This window comes from Callorhinus ursinus, unplaced genomic scaffold (genome assembly GCF_003265705.2).
Source record: "Callorhinus ursinus isolate GAN/ISIS: 27379988/994484 unplaced genomic scaffold, GSC_fseal_2.0 scaffold7, whole genome shotgun sequence".
In the NCBI taxonomy this organism is placed as follows: Eukaryota; Metazoa; Chordata; class Mammalia; order Carnivora; family Otariidae; genus Callorhinus; species Callorhinus ursinus.
This window is the reverse complement of record NW_027397069.1, coordinates 51094455-51107251: the sequence shown is the minus strand read 5'-3', so window position 1 is coordinate 51107251 and position 12797 is coordinate 51094455. Positions and strand designations below refer to the sequence as shown.

At 47.8% G+C, this 12797-nt stretch overlaps 1 protein-coding gene across 2 annotated transcripts in view; it reads left to right on the top strand.

The window, feature by feature from the left end:
• The window catches only part of ERICH6B (glutamate rich 6B), a 56265-nt gene that overhangs the window by 9734 nt on the left and 33734 nt on the right, over positions 1-12797 (top strand). For both annotated transcript variants that reach the window (XM_025874845.2, XM_073894524.1), the window contains 2 exons: positions 3827-4233; positions 9454-9502. In XM_025874845.2, the coding sequence (XP_025730630.1) occupies positions 3885-4233; positions 9454-9502 (398 nt within the window). In that variant the 5' untranslated portion in view covers positions 3827-3884. Of the gene's footprint in view, positions 1-3826; positions 4234-9453; positions 9503-12797 lie in introns of those variants that run through there.

Genomic DNA, 12797 nt, shown 5'->3' with positions numbered 1-12797 from the left:
ACAGCCTCGAGCAAAGGCCCCTTCTCTCTATGGGGCCAAAAAGATAAAGCCAGTGAGTGAGTAGGCAAAGTGTGAGAAATATCTGTCCTTGTAGTGTATCTTTTGTTTTCCAATTTTTGCTAGAGACAAGGAGCCTTGGCTCTACTCTAAGCAAAACAACAGGACCCATGTGATGATGAGCCTGCCTGAGAGTCTAAGCAGATTACAGGTAGTGGTGGGGACGGAAGCAGAGAAGGAACGCGTAGCGCCACTGGGGGAAGGCAGCCTCACCTAAGCAGCACCACCTCCGCGTGGGAAAGCCAGGGCAGGGTTGCCCGAGATTCCTGTTCCCAAGAGAAGCTGGAACTCGTGAATTCTGTGAATTCTAAAATATTCACTCTGGATTTTTTTTTTAAATTACTTAAGCTGAATAAAATATGTCTGCCGGCCTGCTCTGATTGACGCAGCCATTTTGTGAAGCCGGTCTAAAATTTAAGGACCTATAATCGACCATTATAAAGTGGATGTTTCATGTTGTGACCACAGAAATTAAGCCGCAATGTGTCAGAAACCAGGGTCAAAATGAGTCGGGATCCGAATCACAAGTCACAACCTAGATGTTTGCCTCAGACACGGGGTATCAAGTTGCCTCGGTATTTATTTATTTCTGCCCGATGGCTTTTCTCATAAGCTTCTAGCAGAATTAAAGAGAATGTCAAGAGTGCCGTTTCTTTTCTGATCTTTGAAATGAAAACGCAGCGGACTGAGCCTTTTTACAAGGCCTGGTGAGAAAATGGAAAGAAAAGGTCCCTAACCCTGAATGACAGCATGCCGTTGGTAAATGCATTCGGGGCCGTCCAGGGGACCGGGTGATTCTGACCTTTTATCTCAAGCAACTAAAAATTTTGAAAGATAGGAGATCCCTGAAGTGTAAGCATGCCTTTGATGGAGTGGCCGGCGCCTACCCGTGCTTTGTCACTGTCTAGGGAGCTGGGCTCAGGAGCGAGCGGGGGCGGGGCAGAAGTGGACAGCTAGAGTAACTGGTACATTCAGATTTTAAGTCGAAATAAGCCTGGAAGGGCTCCTTTAAAGCAGAGGAGGCTCCCGTAGACATAGATGTAGGCCCCAACACTTGCCCATGCTCACCCTTTGCCTCAGAGGCAATCTCCACCCTCCTCACGTGGGTGATTTACAGCTCACCGTCTTCCACGTGCAGTAGCAGGGAGCCCACTGAAAAGACACACACAGACCACAGAGCTGTGAGTGACAGAGAAAAGGGTCTCTGCTGTTTCCGGTAAATGGCTGCAAGAGCCCTGTGCTCTGCAGTTTTGAATCTTCTCACCTTCCCAGTTAGCACCCAGCACAAAATGCTTCATAATGGGTTCTAAAGTGCTCCACCCACTGGCTCTGCCTTGACTTTTCCTACCCAGTCCTCTCTCTGCCAGGTCACTTTCCCCTGCCCCAGGAGCTCCGCTTACTCCCCACCCTCCCACCTTCTAAAACACCAAACTACCTCTGAGGCCTTTCCCCTCAGCTTTCCCCAATCCTGCAGTCAGTCTGTGCTTTGTGAAGCTGCCTGTCACAGGGTGGGTCGTCGGCAAATGGACTCAAAAGCTGCAGACCGTGAGGTGCAACCAGTGGCAATATAAGATGTATATTAGGGACCGACGCCCGAGAAAGGCCGGGAAGGACTGGCGGAGGGAACGGTCTTGTGGAACAGCCTCAGCAGGCCTGCCTGTCAAAGCTGACCTGCCTGAGTCTGCGGGACTTTCATACCCCGCCCCCCGCCCTGTCGCCACCTTGCTCAGTCACCAAATGCCTGATGCCCAGAGAAGGGCGCAACTTCTGGAAGGTGGCTCTGCAGCCAAGGCAGTTCCGGAAGGACCTGGTGGCTGGAGGCTGTCTGTAGACCACAGTCTCCACAGCAGGGCAGCACCCCCTCAGTTCACCACACTGCCCCAGGCTAATCCTATCAGAATGCAATAATCCAAGGGTTCTAGCAACCCTGCAGGTGGACAGATAAGCCCACTGGCCCACTATGAATGTGTTCACGCATCACACTTCTCATGTTGGGTATCATGTTGCACACATGCTGGCAAGAGATCCTATGATCTCATCTGGCTGATTCCCTAAAACAGAGCTGCCTGGTCTAAGATCTGAAAAAAGGCAGGCCAAGATATTGATCCATGAAGTCCTTGAAGCAAATAAGAAGATTCTGGACAGTTTGCCTCCACAATGAGCAGCCTCTTCAACTTATCCCCTTGTGCAGAGTAAGTATTATCCTTTTTAAACTTTGGGACACAGTGCTCTAGAGCCATCTATTCCTGCCCTTCACTCAGTCACTGAGCATAGATTTATTGGACATTTATTAAGCATCAGGCACCAAGCTAACCACTGGAGACAGAGTGGAGAACAGGTCACGTAAAGTCACTGTCACTTCGTGGATCAATATCTTGGCCTGCCTTTTTTCAGATCTTAGACCAGGCAGCTCTGTTTTAGGGAACCAGCCAGATGAGATCATAGGATCTCTTGCTAGCATGTGTGCAACGTGATGCCCAACATGGGAAGTGTGATGCGTGAACACATTCATAGTGGGCCAGTGGGCTTATCTGTCCACCTGCAGGGTTGCTAGAACCCTTGGATTATCGCATTCTGATAGTCTAGTGGAAAAGAAAGATTGGACAAGTAAACAGAAAAACATAATCAGAAATAGTGTAAGCGCTACAGGAGAGACTCACGGGGTGGGAGAATAGGGGAGGGGTGGCAAGAGATGAAGTCAGAGAGCCTGGCAGGCGCCAGATCTCACAGGGAACGGTGTTTACGGTTTATTCCAAGTACAGGGCAAAGCCACTGGGGGATGTTTAAGCACTGGAGATCATGATCTGATTTCCATGTTCTCACGAACACTCTCCATGGAGAATGCTAGGAGGATGGCAGCCACGCTCACAGGAAGGCCCCTCTAAAAAGAGCTGCAGGAATCCCGCCGGGCGATGACACGGCTCACTGCGGGTAGTCAGTGGCGATGGAGAAGAGTAGAAGGAATCACGCATATTATTAAACAAGAATCCATCCTTCCGGCCCTCAGAAGGTTCACACTCTGTTGGAAAGACAGATGTGCAAGCAAACCATGTCATATGGCAAAATAGTTACTTTCCTGAAAATATAGAAGGTACAGAGGGAGCTTAGGATGGAGCACGGAAGACTTCCTGGGGAGCTAAGGTGCTCCCAGCTATATTGGAGATGGGAGGTAAAAATAAGCGTTTGTTGAAGGAACGAACGGTGGGTAGTGCTTCTGGCTGAGGGGGCGGTGCCTGGGCGGCCTCGAGCATGCGCCTGGCAGACCACCACCAACGAGGCTCTTCCCTGACGGCTGCCCGAGGCCCCAGGCCCCGCGCCTGTACCACCCACCCCGGTACCTTCCCTTCCCGTTGCGCCTGGCACTCTGTGTATAGAAACCTGCTTGCATGCCTGTTTTCCTCGCCGGATTTCAAGCTCCTGCGAGACATCCTCTGTCTTGTTTATTGTGGCAATAAATAGTTCTCGATGGATCACTAAAAGTCTCCTCTGGTGACCCTACCACCAGACACTGAGTCACTCCTTCACTTCACATTGTGCAGTAATTGCAAAGGTGTTGCCTTTGGGTGTGGTCTCTCCTACCAGCTCCTTGAGGGTAAAACCTCTGTTCCCCCTTGTTTGGGCCTTTTCATGGGCCACCAGGTACTGATCGGCACACTCAAAGGGCCATCCAAAGACTACGAAATGAAATGAGTGAACAAAAATGGATTTAAATCAATATGCAGTGGGCAATTACTGACTAATGGGATTTTATTCCTTTATTGGTTACCAGGATGGTAAAGCGACTGCATGCTGCTTGAAGGGTTTCATCTGCTTAATGCTGCCCCAACATGTCTGCGGAAAATAATCAGTCCTCAGGAGGAACATCCCCTCTTTCCCCTCCCACAACCTCCCAGTATTCCACACAGACCTTATATTCGGAGGAAGGACATAAAGAGGAAGATGAGAACTCAGAGAGAGAATATCTATCTCCTGAAGACAGTGAGTATCTGGAAGACAATGAGTATCTGGAAGAGGACATCGATCCTGAGGAAGATGAGTACCTGGAGGAAGAAACGTTTCTGAAAGAGAACACGTATCTATATGAGACTCCGGCATCTGTGAAACAGAGAAAGCATCTACAGAAGAAAAAGCATCTGGAAGAAAAAGAGGATCTGTTCGAAAAGTATCTGGAAGGCAGTGAGTATCTGGATGAGGGAGAGTAGCTAAAAAGAAAAGAGGATGTGTATGAAGAAGTGTATCAGGGAGGGGATACCGGCAGGGGGGCCTCCTAAAAGAAAGCAATGCTAGTTCACTGCAACGCCCAGGAAAAAAGGGCAGACTTGGGAGAGAGCCATCGCTCAGTCTGCCAACCCCGGCCACGGTGCTGCCGGTGCGCTCAGGACTGACAGGTGCTTCACCCAGCCTCAGTGGCGGTGCCCCCCCAGCCCCGTGCCCACAGAGCGGAGAGGCTTAGTGAACATAAAGCCCCCATTCATAAACAAAACAAACAAAACAGACCCTATAATGTGTGTCTTTTCCTTATTGCACAAGTAATACACATTTATTGTAGATGTTTGAGAAACTATATGTAAGAAAAACGAAGAAAGCAAACATCACTACCAGCCAGAGGGGAACAATCACTTTTACATTTTGGTCATAGCCTCCCCAGGGTTTATAAAGGGTGTGTCACCTGCTTTTTAAGGTATATTATGCTTTATATATAATAATTTACATATATATAATTATAAATAATATACCTTAAAAAGCAGGTGACATATAATACTTACATTACATATTTACATGAACACATGTAAGTATTCATACTTATATGAATACATTTCATGTTATTAAATTTTCTACAAGTCCTTTTGATAGCTACATCACACTGTTGTATTTTCAAGCCGTAATATTTTTAATCGATTCCTGATTATTATTAATCATTCATTGCTTCTGATTTTTGGGGGGTTACTTTTTCAAACAGCACTTTGCTAAACATCCTTAGAGCTCAGTTTTATCAATGACCTCCAATTATTTCCTAGAATCCATCCCGCAGTCTGTTGCTAGGTCCACAGACACTAGTATGCTTCTCACAGTGCCCACTAGGCCCCTGGAAGGCCTCACCTTACCCTGCTTGTGAGTATTTAACTTCGGAGTGATTTCTCTCACCCTGGGGCTGACATTCTTCCAATAGCGTTCCTGCGATTGGCACCTTTTCCTGAAGTCGGGTTTTATTATTTGGCAGTGGCCTCCTTGTGCCATTGCTAGAGGTGGCTGATTCCCACTTTCTCCGAGGCCCATGTGGTGCCGTCCCTTGCTGTCATGACTACATGGCCATAGCCAACCAGGTTCAGAAAGTTAAAAATCCAGGTCATCTGCATGATCTTAATGTTGACCTAGAAAGAGGACTACTTTATTTTTCTGGATCTGATTCTGTTACCAACTTCGAGCCACTCAGGCAGCTTGAATTTTTAAATCCCAATCTGATTACACACCGCCTGCATCCTAAGAGCTGGGTGTTCTTAGCAGCCAACACAAGCGTTGACGTCCCTCTTCCTCAAATCAGATGCATCATCCTAGGTTCCTCCTATCCTCATAGAAGTTTCACTGGGGCACTGGAGAGGTAATACCTCTATTGCTGGGAAACTCTCTTTTGTGTGTGCCTCTGCCATGAAGCTCCCTCTCAGAATCCTAATATCCCTGCTGTTGAAATACCAAGTGTAATTCTAATTCTGAATAACAGCATTCGGGCCCTTTCTTTGGCACAGTATGAATCAAGCATTCTTAACATGTCCCCTGTATGCACTGGGCCTTTGTAAATATATTACCCACTACAGTAGGACAAATACAATGCTGTCAAGTGAATGGAACTATGTATAAAACAAAAGCTTTGAAAATAAATGCCCTGCTAGCAAAATTTGGAGAGTCACTGAAAAAACTGTAGAGGAATGCTAAAATGCCTTTAAAGGCACACACATGGAAGAATGTCTTGGTGTGAAAATGCACAAAACATTAAATTAAGCACTAAATTAAGAAGGGGTCTACAAGACGATTCGGAACTTTCCAAAAGAATTTGCATCAAGATTTCTTAATGTGGAATATTTTGCCAATACCCTTAAGATTTAGAAATTTGTCAAGCCCTTGGCACAAGGGTGCCTTCCTGACCCCTAGGAAATGCTCAGGACATGCAAATGGAGTCAAGTTCAATTTCATCCATTTCATAAAGTCAGGCGCATGCTTACGCACTCGCATGCACGCACCTGCATTTATTCTTAGAAACACCTTTTAGAAATTGAAAGCGGGGGCGCCTGGGTGGCTCAGTTGGTTAAGCGACTGCCTTCGGCTCAGGTCATGATCCTGGAGTCCCGGGATCGAGTCCCACATCGGGCTCCCTGCTCAGCAGGGAGTCTGCTTCTCCCTCTGACCCTCCCCCCTCTCATGTGCTCTCTCTCTCATTCTCTAATAAAATCTTTAAAAAAAGAAATTGAAAGTGGGCCCTAGAAATGACAAATGGGCTTCTCTCGCTTGGGTTGATGGATTAATTGCTAGAGACTAGTGGGGGAGCACTATATCGAGGAAGATTCTGCGGGCCCATTTGGGCTCCGCAGGAGAGAGTGCTGCGAGGGACCAGTGACGTCTGCCACAGGATCAGATGGGGACGGAGGGTCAGGAGGGCCATTTATTTGTCCGTTTGGGGGGTAGGTGTGAGTCTATCACTAAGAACACTGTTTCCTTCCTCGTTCAGGACCTTAACTGCCTGAGTTTGAGGGTTAATTCTCTCCCACTTCTTAGGGCACGAACTTTTGGGCAAGTCACTTAACCCCTCTGCGTGCTGGCTTTCTTAACTCTAAATTAGGAATAACAGGAGACATACTTTATAGGATATTTGCGAAGATGAGAGAGATTCAATCATGTAGAGCATTATGAGCTATGCCAGGCACATAGCATTTGAAGGCTTTCCAATGTTAGCTATCATTATTGTTGTTGTTTTGTGTTTTATGATTCCCCGACCGTTGACTTGTGAAGGGTCGTTTACACTCCCCATCACCACACACCCCATCCCAATTTATGGATTGGACGTAACAAAAAAAGAAGATGCGACCAACTGGGGTACAGGAGGAATCTGTGCGCCCACCTAAATACTCTGCAGGCAGGTCAATATCAGAGACTCCCACTGCCCGGGACAAATCAGGGTAGGGTCACCCTTACAACCTACTCCCCCCTTTCTCTTCTTTAAAGAAATGATTTTCCCCATGGTTTGCAGGGAAATCCCATAAAATTAGATGAGCAACTTGAACACAAATGCAGCATCTATCCCCACTGAATAACCCATAGCTCCATATGACGGATCTCCCTGAGAGGTTCCAAATAGTTTTTGTAAAATGTGGGTGTCCATGCTGCGGTGTCAGAGTCAAAAGATGCAGCACATGGGTGGGGCCTTTGACCTTGGGCATGTCACTTTCTCAAAGTTTCAGTTTCCCTTTGTATAAAAAATACCTTTCTTCACAGTGTGGTTGCGATATTTACATAAAATAAATGTATCTAGAAATGCTTTGAAAGCTCTCCCACACCATACAATTGTAAGGTGTGAAAACGCTCTTCTGATCTCACATGGGCAGGAGGTGCTAGAAGGAGGTACCATCTATGTTACTATCACGCTGTCATAGAACACGAAACCACCCCATAATGAGGCCCCTTTGGGATTTTTTTTTTTTTTTTTTTTTTTTAGAACCCAAGACCTTCCTAAAGATGAATTCTGTTCTGTGGCAAATAATGCCAGAGATGTCACAGGCTATTTTGATTTATCATGGTTTTGCTCCATAGTATTTTGATACGCATAATCTGCTGGATTTGATTTTCTTTACCCTTGCTACCCCCTCTTCCATAGCTCCAAATGCCGTTTGGCCTAAATGCTATTATAATCCTTTTGCCTTTTCCAGTTGAGAGTTGCTACCCCAATAACCCTTTCCCACAGGGCACCTAGCAGTTTTCCGTGTATTTAAGAAGAAAGGTGTGCAAAATATTGATAAGGCAGGGACGGGAGAGCCAGCCAATTTGTCAGGCAGGAAACTTCACAGATGGTGACAGAGTTCCACAGCCAGGGTGCCCCGAGTGCAACTGGTGGGGGAGATGCCGAGCCCGGGGGCCGGTCGCTCGCAGCCTCCACTCTGCTCCTGAACAAACAGCATCATTTTCTGTACGTGTCTTGGCCAGACGGTCGGGAGCGCAGTTCAGGGGCATAGGGCGTGTGTTGTATATTTCGTGATCTTTGTCTCCTTAAATTCTCCCAGCCATTACTTATCCCATTGTCACAAATGAAGAACCTGGAGTCCAAGAGACGGTAAGTGACTACTCCAAGGTCATGGGAAATCAACAGGCGTCCCTTCTCCCTCTTGTAATCACCTCTCTTTCTTTTCTCCTTTCCTTCCTCCTGCCCTTCTTTGTTTGGGCTTTTTAATAAATTATGTACATACTTGAAGAGAATGGCATAAAAAATAAAATCTACTTTTGTTCATTTTTTAATGGGAAATTTGAAAAGCAGAAAGTGGAAAAGCATCACCCCATCTACCAACATCCAAATATAAATAAGGCTGATTCACTCTTTAGTGATTTTTATTCTGTCCTTCCCGCTCTTATTTTGTAAGATGTGTTGGATGGTAGTGGTCCTTGTTTTGTAGCTTTGTTCTGTTGTGTTTTTACTGTTTCAAACATACTGTATGTACAAGTTTGTATTTTATTTTTGTAACAGAACTGTGACCTCAATATTTGCCTGTATTGGTTAACCTTTGTAGATATCATTTTAACAGCCACCTAACACTCCTCAATAATATTCTGTGTCATGGGTAAACTGTGGATAAGTATAAGTGTTGAACATTTAAGTTTCAAATTTCAAGTTCTGGTTCTCATTTCTTTACTACTTCCACTGGGCCAGTCTCTCTATTAGAACTGATGGCCTATTCTATCCCAATTGTATGTGAAATTCTTGATGTATCATTCAAGGCAAATGGGTGATTAAACAACACAAACAGTTTCTTTGAAATTAAAACTCATTTTTAAAATATTTAGATCCTCTGAACCCCCATCACCTCTTCTGTACAGATACCCTTCATCTCATGAGAGAGCAAGGCCCCTGTGATGACCCAAAGTTTAACAAAGCAAACTTGAATTTCCAAAATTCCTGATTTCACGAAAATTATCTTCCTGAGTTCTCACTGACTCTATAAAATTTAACCTTGTAATTTCTAAGGGAAACCATTAAGAGAGACACCACCAATGAAAAGTAAAAAAAGAAGAATTATATAAAGCGGGGCCTCTCTACCCCAAACCCAGCATCACCTACTTAACAACATATTCTTAAGTTGAAAAAATGATGCCTTCTTTATTTTTTTCAATATTGTCTTTCTGTTCTTTTTCCAATAGAATTAAAGATTACTTCTTCATGTCAAACCCTGCCTCATCCTACCACAAGGTAATAGTTTTCTTTTTGGATAAATCAGGTGGAAAGTCACACTTAGGGATGATGCGTCAGGAGCCTCTGCAGTCCCAAAGACAGGAATGGCGGGGGCAGGTGGTGTGGAGGTGCAGGGTTCAGGCCCCCTGAGGAAGGAGGAATTCAGGCAGAGGGGAGGGTATCTCTGGGAGTCACACATAAAGGACCTCCCACCACTGCCCCCTCTGTCACTCAGCCACTCACAGGGCAAGGGACGGGTCCCAAGATCCAAGTCCTGGGCGCCCAGAACTACAGAGATGAAAAGGTAAGAGCCATCTGAGTCTGCAGAGAAGGTCTCACCCAGGAAAAGACAGCAAGGGGCTTGTGGCCATGCTCGCGGTGAACAGATGGATGAATGCCCAAAAGAGAGTCGCCATTTTCCTTCCTCAGGCACGTTCCCAAGGTCTCAGTCACCCTTCGGTGGGCACTCATTAAACTGCCACAGGGCTTGGTGCATGCGAGACGGTCACTAACATACCTATGGAATAAATGAGTAAATGCCGCCTATGTGCTCAGCTCTGTAGAAACCAAGGTGGGTACCCCAGACTTCCATCTCGCAGTCCTCACCCTTGTGTTTCATCCCTACACTCGCTCCCCCAAGGATGACTGCGGGGCATTTGTGTCCACTGGTCAAGTGGGTTGGCACTGGATACAAAGAAAGCACAAGGCCAGTTTGGTTATGGTGAGAAGCTGGGATGAGGTCCGTGCTCTGCCACATAGGGAAGCTGCAGGCTACAACTTGAGGGCTGCCCCTCAGCCTGGTGAGGCCGGCCCCCATTGCTGCTCTCCACTGGCCCCTGAGCCCCAGGCTTCACGCTCCTGGGGGCTCAGCAACGTGGATGGGATGGCATCACCCCCACTAAGGCAACGTATAAGAGGCAGTGGCTCTTTGGAGGCCCCTTCACCTCAGTTACAGACTCCACAGCATCTGAAGCACTGTGGCCGTGAGCACAGGGAGGCCTGGGACGGAGAACAGGGGCTCAGAGCCAGACCGCTCGGGTTTGAATCTCAGCCAGCTGTGTGCCATCGGGTAGCCACACACTCTCCTTGTGCCCCGGGTTCTTCATTTGTGAAATGGGGACAGGAGGAGTTTCAGCCCCATGAGGCTGTGGTGGAGACTCGATGAGTATTAACTCACGGGGCTCCCTGAGAACAGGGGCTCAGTACGTGCAACGGGTCACTGTTATTCCCCCTCCTGCTCCCCGCAAGCCACCGCATGGAAACTTAGCACGCCCAGAACAAGAGTCATGATTCCCAGTCGGCTTTATTCCAAACATATGCACCCATCCAATCCTTTATCCACATTCCAGTCGAGTGGCTTTCCTGTCACGGAGGAGTTCGTGGGGATTAGAGAGGCCCTGGGTTTTCCTGACACCAGGTTGCTGAGAGACTGAACCTACAAACCACTTTAGGCAAGAAGTGTTACACTCCTATTTGTTTGTTAAGGCGGGGAGCCGGAAAAGGTCAGGTCAAGTGTTTCATGGGTCCCTTATAAACAGGAAGGCTCCCTCTCCCACTCCTACGCATGCCCTGAAGATACCCCCCCGGCACACACAGGCCCCTTCCCCACTCTGAAACACCTGAAGAAGCAGGCCTAGAACCATCCAATCTCCCCGGGATCTAGGATCTAGTGGATCCTCCTGCACCCTTCTATTGCAGATGGAGCAGGGAGCTGGTATTTGGCCCAGGTAGGCCAGAACCCCAGTCCTGCTTCCATAGGTGCCCCCAGAAGACCCCGCCATGTCCCAGCCCAGGGCAGGCGTGGCAGGGAGGATGCTGAGTAAATGTACATGAAGATGGTAATGACCAGATGGGCCCACCATTACCTTAAGTATGATCCCCCTGTGTGTTTGGCAGCTCTGACCTCTCAAAGTCCTTTTCGTGGGGACTTGCATTACCTCTTTGGGTCCTAGGGAGCACCTGGTAAGTGAAGTAGGACTTGCATTATCCCATTAAAAGGATAAAGCCCAGGAGAGTCTCCTGATCTGGCCTTGAGGCCCGGAACGGGGCAAGAGTTGACAGTTGCCTAAAGAGCTTACCTTTGTCCACTTGTTCTTGATCCCTGCGGTCACCTGATCTAGCGTCTGCTATCTTGCTCACGTGACCCCATTCCCCCTTTTCAGTGGTGCGATGCCCTCACCACAGGCTGGCACAGACCCAGGCCTTCCCATGGGTCCCTTGGAAGTGAAACAAGATCTGCCGTAACTCCCACAGACGCTGGGCCTCTTCTCTCCCTCAGCCTCTCTGCCCTCAAGTCTCAGACCTCAGCCTCCCCGTCCCTCTGTGCGGGGGCGGGGGGGGGGGGGGGGGGGCTGACCCACGCGGGGGGAAGGCCTCTGTCGGGGGGGGCCCCCAAACTCCTCCCCCCCCCAGAAAAAACAGCAGCGCCCCACCCCCACTTTCCCCCCCCCCCCCGGCGGGGACCTGTGACAGAGGTATGATTATCAAAAAGGTGCAGAAACCGAAGCCCAGAGACGTTAAATAAGCTACCCAAAGTTCCTCCTCTCTAGTGCAGGAGCCAAGATTCAAGCTTGGGTCGTTTGACACCAAAGTCTGTGTTTTTTCTACCAACCATAGTCACTGCCCATTTATATGTTGGGCATTTTCCCTACACTTGTCTTTGCCATTTCAGCCAGTTTTCATGAGGTGACTTCAGGGCTGAAACACCCCAAAGACCGCTTTTTTGAATGACAGTTTTTTGTCCCTAGCTAAAAACCAGAGGTCTCTGAGGAAGAACACAGTGTGGGTCTGTGTGTTGGGGGGGTCCCTTTTGAGCCTAAGGTACCAGATGGCAGGGCCTCTGCCTCAGAGCCCATGCTCTGTCATCAGGCCCTGTGGAAACCTTTCTTGATAATGGTGGTGCTTGTAGTAGGCAGACTAGAGGGAACAGACTTCGGTGCTTGATTTTAAGCTGCCGCAGCATCTACTTTAATATTTTTCCCGCTCGGGCGCCTGGGTGGCTCAGTTGGTTAAGCGACTGCCTTCAGCTCAGGTCATGATCCTGGAGTCCCGGGATCAAGTCCCACATCGGACTCCCTGCTCAGCAGGGAGTCTGCTTCTCCCTCTGACCCTCTTCCCTCTTGTGCTCTCTATTTCTCATTCCCTCTCTCTCAAATAAATAAATAAAATCTTTAAAAAAAAATAAATAAATTTAAAAAAATATTTTTCCTGCTCTACTTGAGGCAGCAGTAAGGCAGGAAGGGCCACTGGGATGGGCAGTGTCGTGTGCCGGGAAGGATAGAGAATGTTCTGGAACATTAGACTGTCAGTTATG